This window comes from Mastigoproctus giganteus, chromosome 5 (genome assembly GCF_048544385.1).
Source record: "Mastigoproctus giganteus isolate SK-2022 chromosome 5, ASM4854438v1, whole genome shotgun sequence".
In the NCBI taxonomy this organism is placed as follows: Eukaryota; Metazoa; Arthropoda; class Arachnida; order Uropygi; family Thelyphonidae; genus Mastigoproctus; species Mastigoproctus giganteus.
Window position 1 is genome coordinate 231,741,489 of NC_143579.1, and position 27,245 is coordinate 231,768,733.

The window sequence follows — 27,245 nt, forward strand, 5'->3', positions numbered from 1 at the left end:
GGATGACCGTCATGTCGTGCTTCTCCAGCGACTTTAAAGTGTTGCTTAGCTTGTCGTAGAACAATTCAATTTCTTGATCGTCTTTGTCCGCTGTTGGTGCATAGACCTGGAGCACATTCAGGTTGATCTTGTTGTCTGCTAGCTGTAGTAGTGCGATTCGTTCCGATATTGGGGTGAAACTGGTGACTTTGTTGGCCAGTTGTTTGTGGACAACGAAAGAGACGCCGTACGTCTGCTTGGTGTTCTCTTCTCCTCCAGAACAGAAGACGTGGTGGTCGTTTGATATAAACTTCTTTGTTCCAGGCCATTTGGTTTCACTTAGCCCAAGTATGTTGATGTTAATGCATTCCATTTCTTGTAAAGCATTGGCTAGTTTTCCTGGTTGTAGTAGGCTTCTAACGTTCCATGTAGCTAGTTTCAGAAAATTCTTCGACGCAAGCTCAGAGATTCTTAGCACCCCTGTCCCATTCAAGGGACGCCGAGACTCGGGGCCGTGGTTTATTTTGCTTGCTATCATTGAAGTTTTCAAGGGAAGGATAATCTAAGTAGTTTCCCGTTACTTTCTTGGATTATACTTCAATTATACTTCAATAAAAAAATAAACTTTGTAACAGCTTTCTGAGTCAAGCCATAGATCAGTCTACATTGCTGCAACAATTTCCTAGAAAATCAGTGTTGCAATTGATTTTGCTGGGCTTCGTGGCAATTAGTCAGAAATGTCATCTAAATTCTCCTCTGTTAAAACAGATAAGTCTTGCACTTCTGGGAGCATCTTGAACAGAACCAGTTTTATAGAAATTGGAATTAAATCTTTGAGAGTATCACAATGAGTCTCTTGTCTATGAAAATTATTGCTGGAATTCTTGCTTTGTAGATTCCATGTACTTTTCGCCATTTTTAAATACAAACTCAATTACAACCACTCTTTGCTCTAATGATAACATTTTCAATGCAACTGATTTTGCTAGGATTAATTTTCAATTTTTCATTGTGAATTATTTTGCTGTGCTTCACAGCAGTCAGTCCGAAATGTCATCTAACTCCTCCTCTGTTAAAACAGATGGTCTTTCACATCTGGGAGTATCTTGAACAGAAGCAGTTTCACAGAATTTGCAAATTAAATCTTGGAGTGTATCACAGTGAGTCCCTTTTGTCTGAAAATTGTTGCTTGAATTCTTGCTTCCATGTACTTATTGCCATTTTTAAACACAAACTCAACTAAAAACACTCTTTGTTCTAATGATAACATTAGAGTACAAAGAGAAATTGGAAGGAATCCTGGAAGAGTTGGCCTGATGTTCTCTGTTATTATCCTGATGATACCTGATAGAAGGAGGAAGCCTTCATTTTACTGGAAACCTCACCGAGTGTCTGGAGGGTGGAGAAGTATGGATTTCTCTTCACTTTCTCCTAACTGACTGAAGAACAGTGGTACAAACACTGTTGTTATTGCAAGACAGGGAATGGCAGTTTCTTCCATAAATTATAATTGTTCCTGCAAGTAGGTTGGAAAAGCTGTTTGGAATCTTTTCTCTAATTGCAAATAGGATAAACCATGCAAATGAATGTTTACCCTGCCAATGTTTCTATTAATGGTTTTTCTATATTCTTTTTGTATGTGGAAAGCTTCCATAAAGTCAAGTCATTTCTGATGATGCATTATGCTTAATATTTTGGAATCTTTTGTCTTAAATTTATGGTTCTATATATACTTTGAACCATATATAGCTTCCCACACTCACAGTCCAAGCAACAGATCTTTTGAAGGAGATTGGAAGAGTGGAATTTTTTCAGGTTCTAATGCCAGTGAAGGAGATTGGAAGAGTGGAATTTTTTCAGGTTCTAATGCCAGTGAACCTCAATCTACATTATGCTTCCTGGCAATTCTGTTAACTACTTCCCCTAATATTAGATGGAAGGGATTTCTTATAATCCCTTTAATAAGGGATTAAAAATAAGGACATTTTCTAAATAAATGTTTAGATATATGGAGGCTCAGTGCTTTTAATGAAATTACTGCAGTTCTTTCAACTGCAGTAATTTCATTGTAATATTTATTGTATTTATTTTTTTATAAAATAAAAAAATAATAAATTTATTATTTTGTATTTTATAAAAATACAGTAATATTTATTATATTTTTATCATGATTTTTAAGGGAAACAAACATTTTGATATGAGCACATCCAAAGTGTCCTTAAAACAAATGTCTTAAGTTCAATTTCTATATAACTTATATAGATATTGAACTATAATTTATATTTTCTATATAGGCTACAAGGGGGGGGGGGGGAAGAAAAGAAAAGTTTATATAATTTAATTACCTGTTCAGTTTCTACAAAGTTAGCCACAAAACCTTCATCATTAGTTCCCCTGACATTAAATCTTGTGCCTGCTCTTTCACAGCTTAGCCTGGAGATAAGACAAGCTCGAGCTTGCTGATGGCCAACATAAATGGTGCGGACTTCTACTCCCCCACACATAATCTTTATCAACCATTCAGAACAGTCAATACCATACCTCAAGAAGTGTATATGCAACATGCGATTCCTATTAAAATAAATATTTTTTTAATAACTAATTAATATGAAATTACTTCAGCATAGTTAAAATGAACAACACAAATTCTTTTAAGAAATTTTAGTTAACAATACTAATAATAAACCAACACAATAAACAAGAACAATGTTCTGTTCCCAAACATTCTTTCAAATTTAAAAACTTTCATTACTGTAGAATTTTTATGAATAAATCTTACTTTTCACACTTAATTAAATCGTTCAAATAAAAAATATATTGTTAAATACATGAGAAAAGATTTATTATCTACAAAAAAAATGAATGTGTAAAAATAAAAATTATTTTTTCCTAAAAGGAAATATAACTTATAAATTCAATATATTCAAATAAATGTAACTCCATTTCAGTCCAAGATGACTATACAAGGTGTGACAAAAAAAGTTTAGGGATTAAACTAATATTTCAGAAGTGACGAAGTTACCAGCTATTTGGATTGAACTCCTTTGATGGAACTCCTATAACCTTCAATTGCAGTACTGGAGATACAATACTGGAAGAGTTGTATTGTAAGAGCTAGCGGAATGACCTTGAAAATTTTGAGGAAGGCACATCCTACTGCAGTGAGACTGAAATACTTATGATTTTTTTCGTAAATTTTTTCCCTTGGTATCTATGAGAAGCTTTCCCATTTTTTGCCATAAAAATGGGGAAGTTATCTGGTCTCACAGTAGCCTTGCTTGGTAATTTTATGATTAAATTTCTTTTCTTAAGGTCACACTGGCATAGCTATCTATCTTTGGATTTTTGAAAGCAAGAGTTCTCATAATTTTTACTGGAGTGAAAAAAACAGATTTTAAAATCCAGGCTCTGGACCTTAAATTAAATTTCATTGGTAATATGTGCATTTTATATTAAGTTGGCCATATGATTGTTTATCAATACAATGTGCCTTCAAATAACAGTGCACCTAGTTTTCTGTGGGACACCCATATGCTTTCAGGCTGATCAGATGTACCTGGATGTTAGAGTCACCCTCCAGTGCTGGCACTAAGAGCTAGCTGCTTTCAGTTTGATAATTTTTTTTTTTAGGAAAGATCCATCACTATGTGATATAGCTTGGAATCACTTTGAATCTGTAACAATTAAAATGGTATATTTTTCAAAGTTTTTTTTTGCTGTTTTTGTTCTTTCACATCCATACTGTTTTTGTTATTCACTATCAGAAAACATATTTATGAACAATATTGCCCAGGTGGTTAGTATGGCTCAGAGGAAGATTATATTCTATAATAAGTGATGTGAATAAACATTGGCACATATGACACTATTATCTTCCCTCTGAAATGCTACATCTATTTTTGCATGTCTTTCCATCTGCTACAAATTATTCTTATCCTTAATTGTTTGCAAATGTCTTATTACATCACATTTCCACTACTTGAAACTGAAACCATACCTACAATACATAAAGTAAGCATCTTTTTCAGATTTTTTAGTACATGAAAAAACTTGTGTATGTGTGCATATTAAACACTACATTGTTGTTCTTTAGAATCTTAATGAAAGGTGCTGTTAGCTCAAATTTAGCTTTGCATCACACAAAAAAATAAAAAAAAATAAAAATAATAAAAAAATAAAAGTACATGGGAAATATTACATCTAATACAGAATAACTTATAATCTAGTTTGTGTATTCCACATATTTTACAATCAACATTTGATAGCTAATTCACTAACTAGAGCTGAAAAACAAAATTTAAAGCAAATATTCTGAATTTAGTGGCAAAGCTAAATTGTACTGTTTTTTTTTTCTAAAAATAATAATGAAAAAAAATAATAAAAACCATAATACCCATGCTCCTACATTAACACATACTGTGAGCCATGATCCTACTGATGTTATTTAAGGATGTGCCATGACAGTCAAGCTTTACTGTTGATAAAGGAGGCAGTTGCCTTTGAAAGCTACAGTCGTTTTATTGCTTTTAATTTGTAATATTTCATATATTTTAATTATCATTTTATCACTTTTACCTCTATAGTTGTCAGTGTATTTTATTTTTAAAACAAAATTTTATACTGTCTTATTTTACTATTACTTTAATAAAGTTTCAGTCATATATGGTTGGTGTATTCTATTGCAGTTATTATGAGTCTGCATTCAACACAGGTAGGTTTCAATACATACAGTTTTACAATAGTTTAACTTTTACAAATTTATAATCTTGCAGTCCTTTAAATGAGATTTCAAAAATGTAAATTACATGATGTTTAAAAAAAAGCTTAAGAAAGCATCAACTTTCAACAATGTATATAATAACGCAAAATTTCCTTTTAATATGTTTTGTACACCAACTCAAAAACTGAAACCAAATTTTCATGTGCACAGATAAAAACAGCAGCATTAAAGTATCTGTATAAGCAATCAGAGTATAAAATATTTTCTCATGGCTTATCTAGCTGTTAACTATTTTAACATTTTTTCTTCTTCAGTTCATTTTGTCCCATTTCTTCTTCACAGGACAGAAATTTCTAGTCCCCCCCCACCTTATACAAATAAATTGGTATGGTACCATACCGTATTTCAAGAAAACAATTCATTTTTGATATATTTTGAAACTTTTTGTCTATACTCTTCCCATGTAGTTATTCTAAGAATATACATTTAACATGTAGTTAGTTTTAGAAAACAATGTTAACACATGCAAATAAAAATTTAAATATTCCTACCAACCAGAAAAAGCGATTATCTGTTTCATTCACTGACACCGTTCTTTGTGCACAGAGAGTTAAATCAAGAGGTTCATGTGAAGAAGACCATGAGAAGTGAAATGTACCAGAATTAAGAATTTTTCTAACTTCTTGGATACGGTCAACATCTTGTGGACTATTTCTTAATGATACAAATGTGGTATCGGTAATACGGAAAATTTCAGAGTTTTGTACTTTTCCTACTGATAGACACCCGGTTACTAATACCAAATACAGAACTGATGTTTCTCCTGCAAAATAAAATAATATATATTAATACAAAGGTAAATGGGCCTGTGGTACTGGATTATTTATAAAACACATTACAGATTGCCCAAACAAATTGAGTGAAAAAAAAATTAATCAGACACGCACACATACATTTACATATGTAACACAGTCAATCCCTTGCTTTATGACAGTCAGCTTACAATAATCTGCTTTTAATGCTGATTTTCTGATGCACAAATAAAGTGGTGTAACAACAGGTTTTTAAATACTTGACCTCTTTAATCAAAAATAGAGAATCAACAAAAAATTCTCCAATATAAAAAAGTTTTTTTAATTGATCTTGAACTATGTAAATTTCATTGTGAAGTATTCAACCTTTAGTTGTGTCTCAGATGTCACATTAACTCTTTGTAGGTAGTAGTTTGCTAGACAATTTTAAGTCTGTCATTTACAGGTCTTTTTTTAAACTGCTCAATGATTTCCCATTCTTTTGACTAATTAAATACCATTTTCCCAGATACACAATGGCTGATAATGATGTAAAAGATAATGCTAGTAATGATTCTGATATGAAAAAAAAAAACTCTAGTAGTCCTTGGAATTAAATTCTAAAATAATTGAAGTTAATGAATCTGTTCCATGAAACACTGAAATCACCCCAAAATTTAATCTCTCATAAGAGTGTGGTATCAATAATAAAAGACAAAAAGCATATCCTATTATCCCATAAAAAAAGGGTGTATTAAATTAGAATATGTCTTATGACAATGAACTAGGACCTAAGGGCTTTATGTGCGTGATGAAAAAGTACCCTTTACATTTTTACTTTATTATTTTTGCATTTAATTTTTTAGAAAACTGGTGTTATAATGGGCTCATTTCTAAATTTTCAAAGGTGGAACTAAAAATGATGCTTTCACCTGCTGGAAGGGTTATATATGCACAATATACATCTTTAACTAACTACTATCTAAAAGAATAACTGCTGTACTCAAACTTTTTGAAGAGTTAAAATTTGTAGCAGGATGCAAAATTTTTTATATTATATAAAATACTAATCTAAAATACAAGAAAACTGGCCAGTCATTTCTGGCCAAAAGCCACAAAGAAGTATTTTACAATAATGTTTATCTCTGCCTGTTCCTATTTATTCTTACTATTACCTCTACCCAAAATAAAAACTCTACAGACCAAGTAAACCAATACTTTTCTTATTTGATGCTAACAGAAAACAGCTTAGTCATCTCAGAGAGTATGACATAGAATATGATACCAAGCATAAATATCCTCTAAATAAAAGAAAGTCAAAAGTCATGCTTACTTTGAATTTGTTAAAATAAATTTTTTTATAATTTTGATTGCATTGATAATGTTTAAAAATCTATACTGTATACACTTTTTTCTAAAAAACTTTCAATCTCTTTTCTTACCAAAAATTATCATAAATGGGAGAAAAAAGTTCATTTTTTCTGTTTCACACATACACACAAAATTTACTAAAAGGAATTCTTATCTTTTGACATAATACGACATTACACTAAGATGATTTCATTTTAAAGGAAGAAAAACTTTTTGTTATGACAAAAGTAAGGCTATCTTCTAGAATGAAGCAAGCTTTAGCCTTTGACACATCAGATAATTCAGTCAATTTGTGGTGCTTTGTAAGTTTTCTTAGCAATGTCACTTCAAGCAATCAAAATCCAACTACAACCTATAAAAATCTATCCATACCAGTTAAATGCTTACATATCAATGTAACAGCTGATTTGTGACATGTGCAGTGGCTGGAATACCAACAAGAACAAACCTAGATATCACAAACCAATAAAGATGACACAGAGTCACCATAAACAACCAACAATGCTGCAGTTAACATCAATAATGTCTGATCATAACTCCCAAAACCCTTTTTTTCCATTACTGTTTTTAAATTGAACCAACCAAGTGGGTAAGTTATTCTGGAGTTGCTACTCCCCAAGTGTAAGACGGCATTAAAGTAAAGCAGTCACTTTACCAACTATCCCTAAAGCCTATCCAAGTCATCCAGAAGGGGAGCACTGCTTGGTACCAATCATTAACCATAATTAAAAAAAAAAAAATGTTGCTTCTACCAACAAAACACAGTTAAAATAAGTACTTAATTTATTAAAAATAAATTAAGTACATGGACAGTGATAGATAAAATAAAATAAATACATTGTGTACAAATTAAAATCGAAAATATATACAGCCAATAAATAATAAAAGAAAAACTATTAATATAAAGAGAATAAAAGTGATAAAACATACACGAAAATAAGAAAATAAAAGCAATAAAATAAGCAGGAAAAAGCTTTCATTGCAATGAGCCTCTTTTTCAACTTAAACAAGATACCCAACAAGTCATTATATTACACAGAGATATAGCTTGCACGTGTTAATAACAGGTGTGAATCGTGTGTGGCAAAAAGAAGGAAAAGAGGGAAGGGAAGGGGGGAACAATAAAATATTCAACCGTCAGACTCCACGGGTATGGTGCAGTGTGCATTAGCCCTGTTGTTAACCTGCCATCTCTCTCTCTCTCTCTCTCTCTCATCATAGTGTAAAATAATGGCCTCCATAATAGGATGAATGCAGATCTCAGCATTACAATTAATGGTCGGCCACAGCTATATGGAGGATCTCCAACCATAAAAGATGATGAGAATCATGGGTGTGGTCTAATATTTCAGCATTGGGTCATAGATTGTAACTGAAATGCTGTTCACACCAATAATGTTCCATGATGGCTGAGTCAGTGAAATCAGCCCAGCAAAAAGCCACTCATGCACAGAGACGATCATAATATAACAAACCCCACAATCTGGGCAAGTAATGCAATAAACCACATTTGCACAATGTAATAGTGGAACAATCAATTTCACCTTCAAAAACCAACTGTAATTTCCTGCCAATGTGCTTCACATATCCAGAGTGTTCAGCTCACTGGCAGGCCTTTCCAGAGTGCTGTGCTGTTACGGCACAACACTCTGGAAAAACATGCAGAAATGCCCGGATAGTGGGGAATGTAAACAGTGGCAATGAGTGAACTGTGGTGGTTATAGTGGGAGATAGACCCACTACTATAAAGTTGAAACTTATTGAGAACATGAGGGTGGGATAACCACATTAGAACAAATACCTCCCGATTCTGGAAAATTCAGCTTCCCTGTCCACAGCATAGTCACTATGCATCCATGCACAATTGAACAATGCCCTTGTCATGCTATGAAGATGCCCAGAGGCATGTGCAGATTTATAGTTAGTAAACTGCCCCCCCAACACATAGGTTTTCTGTAAACTGACATAACTAATCAATGACCAGCATGATGGACCAAAATATCCAAGAATGGAAGAGCATTATTCACCTCCATTTCCATGGTATGGTATGGGGCCAAGGAGTGAAGATATTAGAGGAGCAGCATCTAAGGAATAACCACAACTACATCAACAACATATCTGTGCCAGAGCCTGACAGGAATGGGTAAATCCACAAATATGTCCTCTTCCAAGGCTTCCATAGTGATATTGGCTATGGGGACATTAACCAAGGCACCCAGAGCAGTACCTTGAATTTGTCTATATAGAAATCACTGAACACAATCACACAATCAGACAGATGAATGTTCAAGGCATGAAAAATATCATCAAGGGAGAGTGAGGTCCTGTCCCACACATGGAATCCCTGTCCAGCAATTTCTGGCTGTATTGGAATATATGTCAACAGAGAAACCACATTGAAGGAAACCATGACTTCACTCTCCAAAATATCAAGATCTCTAATAATTTTTAAGAAATGAACATTATTGCCAATGGTATAATCTGTATTAGCAATAAGTGCTAATAGACCAGCCAAGTGTTTGGAGAGTTCATACGTTGGAGTGCCACAACAGGTAACAATAGGGCACAAAGGAATACCTGATTTGTGTACCTTGGGTTAGCCATAAAATTTTGGAAGTTGGCAACTTATCGCATGATTTCCACCATACAGATTTGCTAATTTTCTTATTGATATAGCAAGTATATACCAACTTGTTCACCTTGCTCCCATCTTGCCAGGGTGTTGTGCCATTACCATATTGTATGTGTGTGAATGTGGTTATCGCCATACTTGCCCAGATTGTGGGGTTTTATTATATCGGTAAGTCAGAACATAGATTATGTGATCATATCTCTGAGCATAAGTGGGCTATTCACTGGGCTGATTTCTCTGACTCAGCCTCAGGAAGTATTATTGGTGTGAGCAGCATTTCAATTATAATCCACAACACAATTTTGAAATATTAGACCAAGCCCATGATTCTCACCATCTTTCATGGTTGGAGGCCCTCCATATAGCTGTGGCAGGTTCCACCATTAATCGCAATGCTAGGACCCACATACATCCTATTACGGAGGCCATTTTTTTACATCATGACGAGAGATAGCAGGTTAACAACAGGACAAGATACACTGCACCATTCCCGAGGAGTCTGACAGCTGAGTATTTCATTGTTCACCTTCCCTCTTTTCACAGCACACAATCAACATCTGTTGATTCTGAATAATATAAGGACTTATTATTGTGTATCTTGTTTAGGTTGATAAAGAGGCTCGTCTCAATGAAAGTTTCTTTGTGCTTATTTTATCACTTTTATTTTCATGCATGTTTTATTGCTTTTATTCTCTTTATATTAATAGTTTTTCCTTCATTATTTATTGGCTGCATATATTTTTGATTTTAATTGTACATAGTGTATTTATTTTATACTTTATTTTGTCTATCAGCATCCATGTACTTAATTTATTTTTAAAAAATTATACTTATTTTGGCTGTGTTTCAGCGGCAGAAGCAATATTTTTTCATTATGACTATTCCTTGCGCTCAAGGCTTCTTCTCTAATAATCATTAACCACTCTTCCTATCTTCACATTATCTACAAATTTTAACAATGCCCTCTGTCCTTCGTTGATATCATTTACAAAATCAAAACAGTGGTCCTTAGGGAACATGATGTATTGGACAGTGTTATTTCAAATTTAATCTTAGACCCTGCAAACTGCAGATGTGAAAATGTATTACTAATTCAAAAAGGGAATCAAAGGGTGACACAAGTAATTAGAGACCTGCTATTTTAACTTCTTTTCCAGGGAAAATAATGGAGTCACTGGAAAGAGAAGTAACATAGGATCATCTAGACGGTTATGCAATTATACTTCAGACACAACATAATGGGAAATCTTGTCTGACCAATTTTATTAGTACTACAATGTGGTCACAAAGGAACTGGAGATGAAAAAAATAATTTTGATATCATGTACTTGGATTTCAGGAGAGCTTCTGATAGTGTTACACATAAAAGACTGCTGTACAAATTGGAGCAGTGTGGCATCAAGGGCAAGTTGATGCTGTGGATAAAGGGATGGTAGAGTGTGAGATAACAGAGAGTTGTAATCAATGGACATTGCTCTTTGTAGACTAATATTATTAGTGCAGTCCCCCAGGGTTCGGTTTTGGCCCATTGTTGTTTTCTATATTTATCAATGATACTGATGAAGGCATATCAGCCTTAATGTACAAGTTTGCAGATGATACAATGGTTGGCAGGGTGGTTAATAACAGAAATGATAGTAAGCTATTGCAACAGGATCTAGAAAAGTTAGGCAGATGGGTTGAGAAATGCAATGGAACTTTAATATTGGCAAATGCAAAGTACTGCATATACAAAAGGAAGTAACCCCAGAGTAACATATCAAGCTGTGTGGTACTACACTCAGGGTAGTGGAAAATGAAAAGGACTTGGGGGTAATTGTGCAGTTGAATATGAAGTTCTCTGAGCAATGTAGATAGGCTGCTAGGAGAGCTCATGGTGATTTGTCAATGATATACAGGGATAAGGAGGTGATTATCCCATTGTATAAGGCAATGGTCAGGCCATATCTTGAGTAATGCATACAGGTCTGGAAGCCTCATTTTAGGAAGGATGTAGAGCAGCTGGAATGAGTACAGAGAAGTGCAGAGCAGCTGAAATGAGTATAGAGAAGTGCAGAGCAGCTGGAATGAGTACAGAAAAGTGCAACAAGATTAGTGAAGTGAACAAAGGGTTGCTGTTACAAATAAATAAAGGCTTCAGTTATGCAAATTGCAGCATCTGGAGACTAACAACCTACAAGGTGATCTGATTGAGGTGTTTAAGGCTTTTAATGGATTGAGCAAGCTCAATGCTAATGGGATTCTTCCTCTTGCTCAGACTACACACATGAGGGGGGGACACAAATTCAAATTGAGGAAGGACAGTTGCAGAAGTTTGTCTATAGCCAGCAGGTGGTTGAACTCTGGAACAAACTTCCATCTGTTGTGGAGGTTGATAGCTTAAATAAATTCAACGCAGAACTATACAAACTATTGGAAAGAATGAATAGGTGAAATGGGAGGATTTTTTTTTTTTTGCTGATGCTGTAGCTTGCCTTTTTGCCACTACTAATGCTAAATGCTAATTAATGGTTTTTCATCTACAGCTAGCCAAAGTGACACTATAATTATAACCACCCTATAAAAGCATCACAATTTCCTACACCCATCAAAAAAGTGTACTGAATGCTGTTTGGATTTAAGGGAACTTTGACAGTTCAAGATTAATATTAACTTTCTTTAATTTTTGTCCGAAAATTAAGAGGAATGAAAAAAAAATTACTCTTAAAATGCTGGTTCAGACTGTTGCTTTCATTATTCAGGTTTTATAATAATAATCAAAGAAAGTGTACGGTATTTACCCAAGCCATACTAGAGACCTCCAACCCACAAGCTGTACTGGGATTTTGCCATAATAACAGGCAAGACAATCTGCAACAAGAGACCTGTGGTGCGTTATCCTATAGGCAAAAAATACATCTGTATAGGGTCCCAATCAGAGGGGTCCCCAAAATCACTGTTTCAAAAACTCAATGCTGTTTTTTACTAATATTTTTATGTGATTTTTATCCAAAACTTAACTTTTTAACTGTCAAGGTCAATGAGCTTTATTTGAAGATTAATTTGAAAATTGTTTTTTTTTTTTTTCAAAAATGGTTGTACTGATTTTGATGAAATTTTATATTTAGTCCTTATGTCATATAATTTGTTTGTTTTTTTCTTTAGATGGGGCCCCTAAATTCCATTTTGCCTTGGGCCCCATGAAGGTATAACGGGCCACTGCAAAGACTGGACATAACCCTCGTCAACAAAAAGGAAAAGGCTGCTTATATGATCAACATAGTGGTGCCCAACACTGGAAATCTCCAAAAAAACCCACAAGGAACAGATCAAGAAGTATGCAGACATAAAAAAAGAGACCAAAGAGATGTGGCATATGAACAAGTAAAAACCATCCTGGTTATTGTGCCAGGCACTGATATGATGCCAAATATTCTAGAGCCTAGCAGCAATAGGTCTTCCAAAGAACACCTACAAGAAACTCCAGAAAGTCACAATCCTGAACACCTGTAGGATAATCAGCGAGTTCCTTGACCAACAGTAATAACAGTCGATCGTAACAACCACCCTGTGCACTTGGTACCAGCACCATCATGGGACGGAAACCTCCCCCCATCAGGAAGAAATAATAATTTTTGGATTCTATAAAACAAATCTGATATAATTTTTATTATCATAATTCTATATTATAAAATATAGCAATTATTATTATACAAGCATTACAAAATATTTCTATTATGAATTCTATTATAAAAATTATTTAAAAAGGTTAAAAATACATAAAAAAGAAGAGCATTTTTGTTGGAGTTCTAATTTCAAACAATAAATACAAATTTATTTAGGCACTTTTTGTTTTTCCAAAATGATGCCATGTTTTAATGATGTTGTTGACTAAGTTAGTTTGTTAAATGGGCAGCTCCATGCAATGTTAAGTATATTATTAATGTTGGGAAATAATTTTCCCTGAATTTCAATTTTTTTGCAGTTTATTTATTTGCATTTATTTGCTGCAGTTTTTTTTTCCCTGCGGTTTTCTTTATCACAGCTGTAATAGTTGTTCATCCCCCCCCCCCCCTTTTTTTATTTACAAATCACAAAATCCGTTTACAAGTCGATTATCAGATAAAATGATGATAACAAATAACTAAAATGACAAGTGCAGTTATTTTCACTCAATTTCGGATTATGGAAAAAATTTTATCTTATATTGTTTTCCAAGAGGCCTGCATCTGCCGGAAGTCGTTAACAAAAGCTACTGCCTAACACCTTGCTTCTCGTCAACAGGCACTACTTACCAGATGTCAATTGGAGAACCCCTAAACAGCCATATGCGTCCAGCAGCCTCGAATACTGTCGTTTAACGGCTTCATTTTCTTGACCAGCTGCAAAGCAAACATGAAACGAAATCGTTAAGCGCTATTCACAATAACAAATAATTATCCTATAAAATCCAATCCCAAGGCCCTTTTGACAATGCTTGATTTTGCTATATTGATACGTTCCGTAACATCAATAACAATAGTAACTGGCATTTCCAGAATTGATTCATAATTTATGACTCATGCACTAACTTCCGAATCACGATATATCTTGTCCATAGAGGCAATGATGTTTTCTTTATGTCTGAAAACTGCACATGTTCGTTCAATCTTGCTAAAAGTCAATATTCAAGGTGAACCGCTCTCTTAAGAACGCTTTGAATAATTTCGAAATTATTCCTGGTAAAGAAGTTCTTTGTAGGCAGTGATCCGTGGATCAGCACTCCCCACACAAACATACTCACAAAACAGGGGGGAGACAGATACAAACGTATCTGTCTCCCCCCCCCCATTTTTTATATTTTATATTTTAGTCAAAAATATTTGACTAAAAACCACCATTTTTAGTCAAATATTTTTATCATGAGAGTAGATTTTTTTTTTTTTTTTAAATGATTACATCGGTCACCAGAAATAGCAGTCGCGTAGGAAAATTCACAAATTTTTACCTCCTGAAACAATAATTATAACTTAAAAAGGTTTTTACCTTTTTCACTCGGTGTATAAAAAATGTTTTTACCTTTTTAAGTCATAATCTCTTAACTAATCACTAAGATGTAATCACTTAAAAAAAAAAAAAAAAAAACATCAACTTGAATTATAACTTGAGCGTAATCTATATATATACTAACCGGCCATTTTATTAGGTACATTTACCTTTTTCCATGAAAATATGGCGTTTTTTCAGTTAGAGCACCACATGTTCGTACCATGCGATGCCACAGATAATCTGTAAATTGTTTCCTTCGTGGCTGCAGTGTATTCATCTGCGAATGGATTCTTCCAGAAGGATAATGCGCTATGCCAGAATTGTACAGTAGTGGTTCCGAGAACATGGGCGTGAAGCCAGCCTACTGCATTGGCAACCCCAGTCACCAGATCTAATTCCAATTCAGCACCTGTGGTGGAGTGAGCTCTTCAGAGTATAAATCAGAAAATATGAAATTTTCAAAAATTGTGAGAGGCGATCAGGTCAACATGGACTAGCGTCCCTGTGAAAAGTGTTTCGGCCTCTCGTTGAGTAAATGCAAAGACTGCTGTTCTGAAAGCTAAGGAGAGGGGAAACCTGCTGGCTATTAGGCACGTGTACCTAATAAAGTGGTCACTCTGTGTGCCAAGCCCATAACTCACATCTGGTGAGTTATGGGCTTGGCACACCCAGAGTCCTGAGCTGGATATCATCATTCTTCTCTTTCTTGGTGATTCCCTTCTACTTTTGTCTCTCTCTCAGGGTAACGCGGGAATTTTTTTTTTTTTTTTTTTGGCTGGTGCAGCATAAGCCCCAGGCTCCCTTGCACCATATAGCTAATAATAATACTTTGTAACGGTGTAATGATGTGAGGAAGAAAGTTTATACAAGTACAACATCAGCCAAAGCAAAGTAAATTACCCACTTCGTTTGCCCTCTCTTTCCAATAATCTGTACAAAGGGTACTAGGAAAGTTTTGCAATACAGCTTTGTTTATTTAATTATTTCAAAGTAATTTCCTCTACATTCAATACACCTCTCCATCCTCCGAAACCAATCTTTAAACCAGTTCTGCCAAGTTTCACTAGGGAGTAAAGCACACTCGTTGTCCCAAGCCCGTAGAAGGTCCTCATCACTGGAAAACCGCCTCCCTTTTAGCTTCATTTTCACATGCGGGAACAGTGCAAAGTCGCAGGGAGCAAGGTCTGAACTGTAGGGAGGGTGCTCGAGAAGTTTCAGTCCTGTCGTGGTCAAATATTCGGTGCAGGCTTTGGCGCGGTTAGCTGGAGCATTATCGTGATGCAGGTACCAGGTGTCCATTCTTGACTTTGGCCGCAGGTTCTTCATAGATCCAATGACTTTAGGCAGGCATTGTTCAGTATACCACTTAGCTGTGACTGTCTTCTGCGTGTCCAAAACAACACGTTCCACAATTCCACTCGATTTGAAAAATACAGCTATCATTTTCTTCTTTACAGATCGGGATTTTCTGACAATTACGGGTGTGTCGTCATCATCAAAGACCCAAACTTTGTTTTGAGCCTTGGTCGGCAGATCGTAATAGTACAGCCAAGTCTCGTCACCTGTCACGATGTTGTTCACATACCGAGATTGTCCCTTATCAAACTTTTTTAACATCTCCCGGCACCAAGTCACACGTCGTGTCATCTGCTCTTCAGTCAGTTGATGCGGCACCCAGAGAGAACAAAGTTTCTTCACGTGCAAATGATCTTGCAGAATCGAACGAATTGCTGGTGCATTTAGGCCCAAAGTATCCTCTATCTGTTGGTAGGTCACTCGCCTGTTTTCGTCAAGCATTTTCCTCACAGCAGTAACGTTTTCCTCCGTAACTGACGTTCGTGGCCTTCCCGGCCTCTCAGAATCCTCCAGAGTGAAATTTCCCCTTTGGAATTCTCTATACCACCTGAATATCGTTGTACGATGTGGACAATCATCATCTAGTGCAAGAGTCATTTCTTCTAAGCACTGGTCTATGGTTAAACCACGCACGAAATTATACCGAAAAACTGTCCTTATCTCATTTCGTGACCACGATGCCATCGCAAGCACTTTACACTCTCACTACTAATGAATAACTGAGCCCATCGACTTGGCGCGGCAGCTACTATGCACGTATGAACATGTCTCAACATGCAGCAACAAGCAGCTTCCTGTGATTCATTGTTGCGTCATATTGCAAAACTTTCCTAGTACCCTTTGTACAATCCTTTATTCAACCTACCCGCTACCACAACACTAAGCGGAAGCTTATTCCAACAATCAATTGCTCTCTGGCTGAAAAACTTCTTGCATCCATCATTTTCCAATTTATGTCCCCTTGTGTATCGAGAACAAAGGGGGGGTGGGGATCAGATCTCTTCACAGATGCCTAGTTTCCAAACTCTGCAATTTACAAAACTCAAGCCTTTCTTGCCAAGAGTACAGTTTTGTGTCTCTGAATAATTTGTTTGCCCTTCTCTGCGCCTGTTCCAACAGATCTCAGCCCTCATTATTAGCATTAAATATATGGAGTGCCGCTACACAGGTGCTATTGCACATAGGGCCGGATTTAGACATGATCAGACCCCCAAAATACGTAATTATAAATTTTTATTTTCATTAAAGGAAACGGCCCCTCACAGACAGAGAGAGACCTCGAATCATGGCTTATGATTAAATCTAGCCCTGGTTGTGTAGAAGCTAATTCAAATTAAAAGCAATAGGTATGTAGGTTAGAGCAGCATATTTTAACCTGAAATTCGCGGATCTCAACAGCTTCAGTGTGACTTCAGTGACATCACCAACTGATCGTTAAAAAACGCTACTGCTATTATATTTATTGCTAATTCTACTTTACTATCTTTCATAGAATGATCGAGGCGAATCGGATGCTAAAAAACTGGTATGATACTAAGCGAATTCCTACAGAAGAAATTTTCTGTCGGGATTGCCGCGATTCCTACAGAAGGAAATTTCTGTCGGGATTGGTCAGGAACGCGTGCTTATGGAAAAATTATTCAATTAACGCGAGCTTATCCTGGAATCACATCAATAAAAGAATGGGTTTATTTATACTGTGTTAGTCAATCAAGACCATTATATTGTGAAAAACGTATACAGTAAAAACATAAGTGGCCAATCAAAAAATCTACCCTTCATACGATTCTTGGACCAACTAGCCAGCTTAGCTGTCAACTACAATATCTACTTTTGAAAGATCGCCAGGCAGGATCTGGGTAACTCCATGCGGAAAAACAGCTCTGGTATTAAACAAATACAGTAATCTAAAATAGACACCACACATCTTCATTAGTTCTTGCAGAGAAGCATAGCCTACTAGAGTCCGCAAAATTTCCAATGTGGCTCTTCAGCGTAAAAGATTAAGTACCACTGGTGCAGCTTTCTTATAAAAACCAGAATCCAACATGAAAATTACAAATTTTTAAGGGAATTTTTAGCTTGTACAAGTTATGCTGTACTTGGTCGAATAATCATCTGTACTAATAAAATTGTTCCTGACGTTGATGCACAGTAGTACAGGATTCAACGGGACATAGAATATGTCAGTTGGTCTAGCATCAAAAGACCACTGTTCTGAGACAAGTTATGTTATGTTTCTCAAGATAACCCAGTGTAGCAAGTGGAGTCCCTCAAGGATTAGTATTGGGGCCACTTTTCTTTCTTATCTTCCTTAATGGCATTGGCGAGAATGTGCAGGAGAAGTTGTCAAATTTTATTGATGATAGGAAGGTATGATGGGTATGAAGGGACTAAAACTAAACCATTTTACTTAAAAATGACTTAGATCGGTTATTTGTTGTTATTTGGTTTTTAAGAGCATTAGCAACTAAGGCCATATTGCTCCGGGAATATGCGGTGGTCATTCCCTGACCTTTTTTCCGCATCCTCCGTATTTGGTGGTGACGGGCTCGAACCCCGGTCTAATCAAGAAGCGTGGGCTACGCACTGTTGCTCCTTCCCACCTGGCTACGGAGTCGCCTGACTTAGATCGGTAACACAAATGGTCGGGACAATGGCAACTGAAGCTTAATAATAAATAAATAAATTTTCTGTTTATACTCCGGCACGACAACCAAGTCAGTAGAGTTTACAATAAATCGTCAATACAAATATTTATCGTATTTAGTAGTCACGGGCTTGAACCCCGGTGCACTCAAGGAACGCGTGCTATGCACTCTCGCTCCTGACCACTGGGCTACGTCAGGCCTATGCTTCTAAATGTAAATGTATGTTAATACTTCTAATCGTTTTGCGCCAAGGGAACAAAAATCCAGCAGTTGCTTACAAAGTAGGGGGAGTGGAGTTAAATGTGGTCCGAAAAAGACTTAGGCACGTGAAACTTTCCATCGTGTATAAGGAAGGCACAGTGGTCGAGGCAGAGTTTGGTTAAGTTCAAAGCGAACCGAATAGTCACTTTTTTTTTCTTTTTTTCTTTTTTTTTTTTTTTTTTTTTTGCGATGAGTAAAGTAAACCGAAAAAGTCCATTTCCATGCATCATGACGCTTCGCATCTACAGTGGTTATTATGTCAGACGTCAAAGAGATAATCGATTTCGTCCAAACGACTTCCGGTAGCCAGATGGTGTGGGTACAGTTTATGATTAGCACGATTTTTCACAGCCCATGAGAGATGGCATCTGCATGCAGAAAATAACGATATTATTCAAATTGAAATAAATCGGTGAAATCCGTTAAGTGTTAAAAGAGCGAATGGTATACATTAATCTCGTTACGTTACTGCTAAGCGCTATATATAAATTCTTTGTACTCGTAATTCTGCCTGTCGTTAACCAGACATGCCTAAGGAAACTGCTGATAACTACAGTACTGTACTTCATTGAAGTATAATACCGGTCGAAATGTTATAATCGTATGTTACAAGTCTCCAAATATGATATGAAATTTGAGAAAACGAACAGTAAAGAGTACATATGTTAAGAGACAATCGATCCAAGCACGGGGCTGGTTAAGCCCATGATTAATTTCAAAAGGAAGAAATGAATGCAGAGGAATACAAGACGGGAAATCACGCCTCGTGCGTATGTTATGTAAACAGCATTCTTAGACGCTAGCAATCACGAAGAATACGTAGGCCTTGACACATGCCCTTCTGCTTCCGGTACGCTCTTTCACTGGGTAATTGCCATAACATCACCTCTCCCCAGCTGGCTGCCTCCCCGCTGTGTTATATAAGGTTTTTACCCTTCTAAGGAGAGGAATTTCTTAAAAGAGCTTCCTTCCGGTGGATAACACCAACGATGGACGGTGATTACAGACAGCAAGACATAACGTGCGTAAAGCAAACTTGCGCGTGTGCAGTAGACGGGAAAATAAATTGTCTTTTGGATTCACTCAATGCCAAAGAATTGTAACAATCTTTCAATGGAACTCGAAAATAACAACCCTAACTCTTAATTTTTGGATAACAAAATAACACTTTTCATGATCACAGAATCATCCATGTTCATATCGGTCCTTTGAAAAACTGGTTTTGGTAACGAATCATGAAAGATATTAAATAAATTCCATTACGCATTAATACTAATTAATTAATTAAACTGGTCAACTTCGTTATACAACCTATTCTGAAGATGATATCAGTTTTCATGTGTAAAATGTGAGGATTTTATGAATAACAGTTTACCAGAGAAACGTTTATTTTCATTTTATTTCCATTAATTAATATTTGGTAGGACCTCCTAACGTATGACTTGAAAAATTCCTTTTAAATTTTAATTAAAAAACGAAAGTTGCAGCGTGGTTTTATAACAATTCATCGTTTTCTCACAACCACCAACAGGCAACAATTCTTAAAGTAACTTCATTCTCTACGCGATCGATACACGTTTAAAAACAATTATCTTAAAATTATTTTTTGTGCTACTTGGTACATTTTACATGACTGCGTCTATAAATTGCATGCAACCACTGGTATATATTTTTCTACGCTTTGTGCAGTTTTCTGAACACGCCTAACAACACGACATTTTTGAAGAGAACGCTAAAATTCCATTCACCATAACATTTTTCTTTTGTATGCCAAGAGACTGAGGTCTCGTTCACGAACTGTAATGCGCAGAGGTTCATTTCCAGGTGGATGCGTGTCCAGTTACTCTTCGCTTCCTCGAGAGCTGGCGAAGCAGAACCGCTTGCGCGTCAGTTCTTTTCGAAGAAGGCGCATTCGCACATGGGAGGTAGATGCCAGTGTTCGGGTTACTCTTCCAGTACTAAGAGTTGGTGAAGCAGAATGGCAATTGCAACGATTGCTTTATTTTCAACCCCCATTCTTCTCTCTTTTATACACCTACATTTTACAAGTCTGCATATATGTTCTTTTTCTGTTGGAAACAAAAGAAATAATTTGTCTTTTTTGGAGTAACACTAGTCAGAAATGAATTAATCTGATGGTTAAAATGTTTAAATAATTAGAAATGATGTTGTTGTTGTTTGGTTTTTTGGAGCATTAGCAACTAAGGCCATATTGCTCCAGGATATGCGGTGGTCATTCCTTAACCTTTCCGCATCCTCCGTATTTGGTGGTGACGGGCTCGAACCCCGGTCTAATCAAGAAGCGTGTGCTACGCACTGCTGTTTAGAAATGAATGTGGAAGAGATGAGCACAGAGGGGTTGAGGCAAAGAAAGACTAGTTAATGTGAAAAGATCAAGGTGAATACTGCAGAAATACCATGTTTCCATTATTTCTGTACCAGTTCCATAAATAAATTTTTTGTGCTCCGGGGCGGTCATACTGGGAAGAGGAGTTTACAAGTTACAGAGAATACAAAAACATCACCAAATTGAATAGTCATGTGGGCTAGAACCACGATCAACTCAAACGTGTGTACTACTGCACACGTTTGAGTTGAGCGTGGCGTATCATCCTATAGTGCAGGTGACGCACTGCACATGGGCCCCGAGTTCATGGTGACCCAAAAGGTAAGGAGACGGGAGATAACTTTGTGGGCCATTATAGAAACGTTGTACCAGGGTACCCAAGTGCATTATGATACGCCACTAAGAACGTACGCACTGAACAATGCAAAGTATTGTACATACACATGCATAGGAAAATGGTACAGAAATAACGGTTCAGGATTGCAACACTGCCGCAGTAGTAGTGGCAAATGATGCAAGAAAGCAAGCTTATATAATATCACCCAAAAAAAAACTACACACGTCTCCCACCCAAACCCTCCAATAATTTGTCTAGTTCCTCCTTGACTTTATTCAAAACATCCATTTCTACAACAAATGAAACCCTGTTCCAACAATCAGCCACCCGCTGGCTGATGGCAAACTTCCGCACATCTATCCCGAAACCATCCTTCCTCAACTTAAATTTATGTCCCCTCATATGTGTACGGAGGGTTGATTCAGCCTTTTGATAACGGTTTTGACATTAATCCTGCTTATGACATACGGCAGCAATGTAATTTTTTTTTTTCGTGCAGGCGCAGTCCCAAACCTTATGAACAGGTGCATCAGTTGTAGAAGTTGTTTTAATGTCGACATACCTCTGAAATTGGACCCATGGTTGGAAGGTTACATAATCGCGCTTTCCGAAGAATGGTAACAGTTATGCGAAAATTATTGATAGATGTAAGTCGAAAAATTTTAGTGTATCGAGGTTTGGTATCCATAAGGTTTTGAATGGCAAAGGAAAATTCCGTGATGCTCCTGGGCGGAAAACACCGAAAAAACTGCAACTTGCTCCAAGTCGAACGAGGTAGGTAGTATGAAAAGTGAAAGTCGCTCGTTGTCGGTGAAAATCCAAAAACCCAAAGAGCTATAGCGTCACGTGTGGGAACTTCCCAGTCAACCATTTTTCGCATAATCAACGAAAATTTGCAACTGGAGAAGAAGCACATGGCCCGCGTACACCATCTATGAGCAAGGCACATTGCAGAGTTGCGGGTCAATGCTCGAAAACTCTACGAAAAATATCTGGCAGCTGAAAGGTGGAAATTCATAGCAACATTGGACGAAGCGTGGGCATACCTCTCAGATTGCAGTGAAATTCGGGAAATTTATTGCCGTCCACAGGATGACAAAGCCTTTCTAAAATGGGTGCGTCAGTGCAAGGAAAGTTTTGGCCGAGGTTTTATGGTTGTAGCCGGTTTTTGTTATAACTGCAAATTTGAGTTGCGTACAGTCGCTAAAAACGTGAAAGTCAACTCAGTGTATTACCACACTGAAGTTCTACAGCCGTTGTTTGAACGTGAAATACCCACATTGTACGGTTCTGACGCTAAAAAGGTCTGGGTGCACCAGAATAAGACGTCCATCCGCACGTCATGTTCCACCCGCGCTTCTTTGCAGAGAATGGAAGAGGCAACAGGTATTCGTTTGATCCCATTTCAAGATACACCTGCTAAATCACCTGACGCCGCACCCATGGCTTTTTGTGCATTCGGACTTTTGAAAAGAGCTCTCGGAAACCGCCAACCCAGAACTGTTCAAGGTTTGTGGAAAGTTTGCCAGCGGAATGGGACAAGTTCGACTTGGCAGTTTTGCAGAGTGCTTTACTTCAATGGAAGGCGCCTCCGTAGCCAGGTGGGAAGGAGCAGCAGCGCGTAGCACACGCTTCTTGATTAGACCGGGGTTCGAGCCCGTCACCACCAAATACGGAGGATGCGGAAAGGTCAAGGAATGACCACCGCATATCCCGGAGCAATATGGCCTTAGTTGCTAATGCTCCTAAAAACCAAATAACAACAACAACTTCAATGGAAATTATGATGCAGTGTGACAGTCCATGAGCAGGGAAAACAAATAGAACACAAGCGGTGGTGGCAGCACGGAATTTCGTAGTTTTAAAGGACTGTCAAAATCGTTATCAAATGACTGAATCAACCTTCCGTAGTCTCAACAAGAGGAAGAATGCCTTTCACATTCAGCTTACTCAATCCATTCAAGGCCTTAAACACCTCAATCAGATCACCCTCACACATGCCTAGTCTCCAGAGGCTGCAATTTGCAGAACTGAAGCCTTTCTACAACATTGCCTCTGGACGCGTTTCAATAAAACACAATGGTTTCGTTCACCATTCATCATTACTCTTAAGACTTCTCCCTTCTCTGGAAATGCATTCCTTTTTTATTTTTATTTTTTCGCTGTTGAAGTGGCAATACTGCCGACCTTTTACTAATGATATGCCAAAAGAGCAGTGGCGTAATGGCTGGTCCTAAGTAAAAATTCCAACACTTGACCGGATACCCGTGATTTGCAATAACTTCCGTCTCTTTCACTTTTCATTAATTTAGAAAATAACTTCTGGAAGTTGAAGTTATAGGGCGCCCTGTAAATGCCACTGGTTTGGACAATTTACGATCTTCGCACAAGTAGCAAACTTGGATATGATTTTGCTTGTAGGAGACACAGAAGTGGTATTTTCGTCTAAACCACTGGTTCTCGAACGTTTTCATCCATCGATTCTCCCGACTCAAGAAACCATTGCTCTTTCAGCCCCCTTATATCAAAAATATCACGGTTCTTTTGTGCCACAGCTTTATTTTGTGACAATCACAGCGACCCATAGTCTAACATCAAAATATGTAAATAATTTCGAAATTCATTCTTTTGAAATTTGTCTAGTGGACTGATTCCAAGAGCAGTGTTCAAAAAACCTTTAACATAACTCTCCATCGATATAACAACCAAGAGATCGTTAATTTTAATTATCTGACTAATGAAACCAAGATTTTAGTTGTAACCTTTAACAATAATTGCACATTTAAAAGTCAAGTCATCAATCTGACCTCTGGAGTTTCCAACGTTTCAGGGTTCGCCGTTGAGTTTCCTATTAGGGTTTAATACTTCTTTAAAATCACTAGCTAGACGATTTAAGGATGTATGCCTCCTTTTTAAACTACTTATTACGCTGGTATTTGCTTTTCTCCATGAAACTGTTCATATGTGGCCATTTTCTAAAGAAAACGTGAAAACACATCTCCCTGTCGTTCTATTTCCTCAACCCATTAATAAGGTAATGGGAGAAATCTATCAATTCCTAACTCTTAGGCTTTCTTGAAACCTTTCATCTGATTAATGATGGCTGACACACTAGGTCAGTATCGATTCACTGGTGGTATCAGTTTGTTACACGTCTCTGAATAAATTCCATGAAAAAGTTTGGAGGAACTGAACCAATGCTTGACATTTCTAAACCATTCAGTAATTTGGTAATTCTAAACAAGCTACCGTCTTATGGTGAGCCTCATTTTTAACTCATTTTTGGGAAGTCAACTTCCTCTGACCATTAACACGCTGCAAGCTGTTAGAGAGAAAAATCTCTCCATATTTGCTGATGATAGTACACTACGTTATGCTTTGCAGTTAAACAAACCCTGATCTGCACAGTTATAACTTCTCGAATACCCATGATCAGTCCCTTAAATGGGACCCCCAGTGGGCAGAAAACAGTTAACCACAACCCTTCTAAAACTCCTATCTAATTTCCTTCTTCTACGCATGCAAAAAAAAAAAAAAAAAAAAAACTTTCCCTCGAAGTTACTTTTCTTCTAAACAGCTACTAGGTACAGATCACAAATCTGCCCAATATGAGATGGTCTTGGTCCTCCGTCGCAGCTTAGTTGGCACGATATACATCTTCTTCTGCCACTCGTTTTGAGAGGTCTGGATTGGATTTCCGCCGATAACTGGAGGAATTTCCAAAGTCCTCTTGAATCGAGGCTGTAATTAGCAATTTTAGTCAGAGGCAGCATGGTTTTGTTCCTCGTGAGTTATTCCGGGTTTATCATCCTGCACAACATGAAATCAGCCAGTGAACACGTACTTCTACAAACAAAAACCATTATACGGATATGAGCGCCACGCACCATTGCAGTTAAAATAATAATCTAAATTTTATTTATTTATTTTTGCCCTGAGATCCAAAACTCCGCAAAAAAAGAAGCCAATCGAGATTGATCAATGAACCCCCACCCCTCATAAAATCGCTTCACTTTCTATCACACATATCCAGTTTCTGCTTAATATCTTTTCTACAGATGGCCCCTCTTCTTCCGAATTTTTTTTTTTTTTTTTTTTGGTAGTTGTTGGCGCATAGGCTTCTGTGGCCATAGTGCACCTCCCAAGGTTTTTTGCAGTACTTTGATCCAAGCCCGAGGCGGGAATCGAACCCGCGACCTTTGGGTTGCCAGGCAGGCACGTTACCCACCCGGCTAGCCCGGTCGGCTCTTCCGAATTCACATCTGCACTTCCACTCGTCATTCGAAATCAGTTCGAACACGTGCATCTTTGAAACAACCTACCTTAAGTCCAATATCAGCAAATATTTTGTCTTCTAAATTCATACACATAGCCGAGTAGTCAAAACAAAAGTGCAGTAGCATACACATTTAAGTGGAGCGTGGTTCGAGTCCACCTGACTGCTAAATTACCATTCATAAGCGTATGCTTGTCAAAATGATTCACATTAAGCTAAACTTTTCAATCAAAAAGGAACAAAGTAATTTGTCAGGGACTGCACCTATCAATAATCGTTATTTTACGAACTCTTCGATCAATAAAGATTTCTCTATTTATATTCTATAGTCGGCACGAGGAGCAGAAAAAGCAGTTTCTCCTCCCCAACCTTTTCGACATTCGATAAGCTTATTTAACTCTGAGAACGTAACGTGACGCCATAAATTCTATTTAGCAATCAAATCAGTGGTGGATGTTTCATTCTCTGGTGCAGTGGTGGAGCACCACCAAGGCCCTGAGCTCAATAAATAACGTGGCACCAGAGCCCAAGCGCGTGATGATACCCACTGAATCTAGTGCCATCTCATAAGACGTTAAAATCTAGAACGTCAGCTTCTGAGAAGAGCAATTCATCACTCTGATGTCAAATGTGATCTGATGATCAATACACGATTACTCATGCTACAATAATAATATATAATAATTAGGGTGAAAAAACTACTCTGCGTGCATTTTATTACAAATAACATATTAAAATATAAATAAAAAAATATTAACGTTCCGGTTAAAATATTAAAACCTTCTTCAATGGTATCAAACACTACACCATTACTCGATCTGATGGTATTTACTATCAGTTAAACTATTCTGTTTAAAAATAAAGCACATTTAACTCATGGCTAATGTGAGGAGGCTGGCTTTGCTTTCATTTATCAGTACAGTCATATAATCAGGTAAAAAAAATACCATATGAAGCATTTTCTTCTATTTAATTACCGCTGAAGTAATAAAGAAAAAAAAAGTTCTATTTGCGTTAACCATATTTGGCAGTCACACGAACTTGAACCACGGTCCACTGAAATGCGTGTGCTGCTGTACCCTCGAGCTTGATCACTCAGCTACGTCGGGCCGACTTGTGGAAATGCTGTACTTAAGTATTGTTTCCGGTTCTTCCTGTTATTGAATAAACTGTAAGCAAAACAAAATTCATGTGTCCTTTTCAAGATTCACATCGCAGAGTGCAAGGGAACCAGGAATTTCTTCATCATCGCCTGCTAAGCGTGTCACTCTTCAGTAGTGTCATTCAAACTTTCAACGAGGGTACCAGAGCTACGCTTCGGTCAGAGCTTCCACTACTCCTTTGTTGTTGAAGGGTTTCGCATCAAACACTTAAACCATATTGCACTGTATATATTACGTTTGCTAAGTGCATGTGTTCTGTGGTAGATTTGCCTGTTCACTGGACGAAACACGAAGTTTCCGGGAGGGAAAACCACGCTACTTCGCCTGAGACCGACTAACTCAGCCACGTTGTAA

General features: G+C 37.0%; 1 protein-coding gene across 1 annotated transcript in view; it reads right to left on the reverse strand.

Annotated features, from left to right (window-relative positions):
• Positions 1–27,245, reverse strand: part of Synj (synaptojanin) — a 190,679-nt gene that overhangs the window by 117,366 nt on the left and 46,068 nt on the right. The window contains exons 2-4 of the mRNA XM_090373799.1: positions 13,768–13,854; positions 5,255–5,522; positions 2,325–2,550 (exon numbers count right to left, since the gene is read on the reverse strand). Coding sequence (XP_090229925.1) covers positions 2,325–2,550; positions 5,255–5,522; positions 13,768–13,854 — 581 coding nt within the window. The remainder of the gene's footprint in view (positions 1–2,324; positions 2,551–5,254; positions 5,523–13,767; positions 13,855–27,245) is intronic.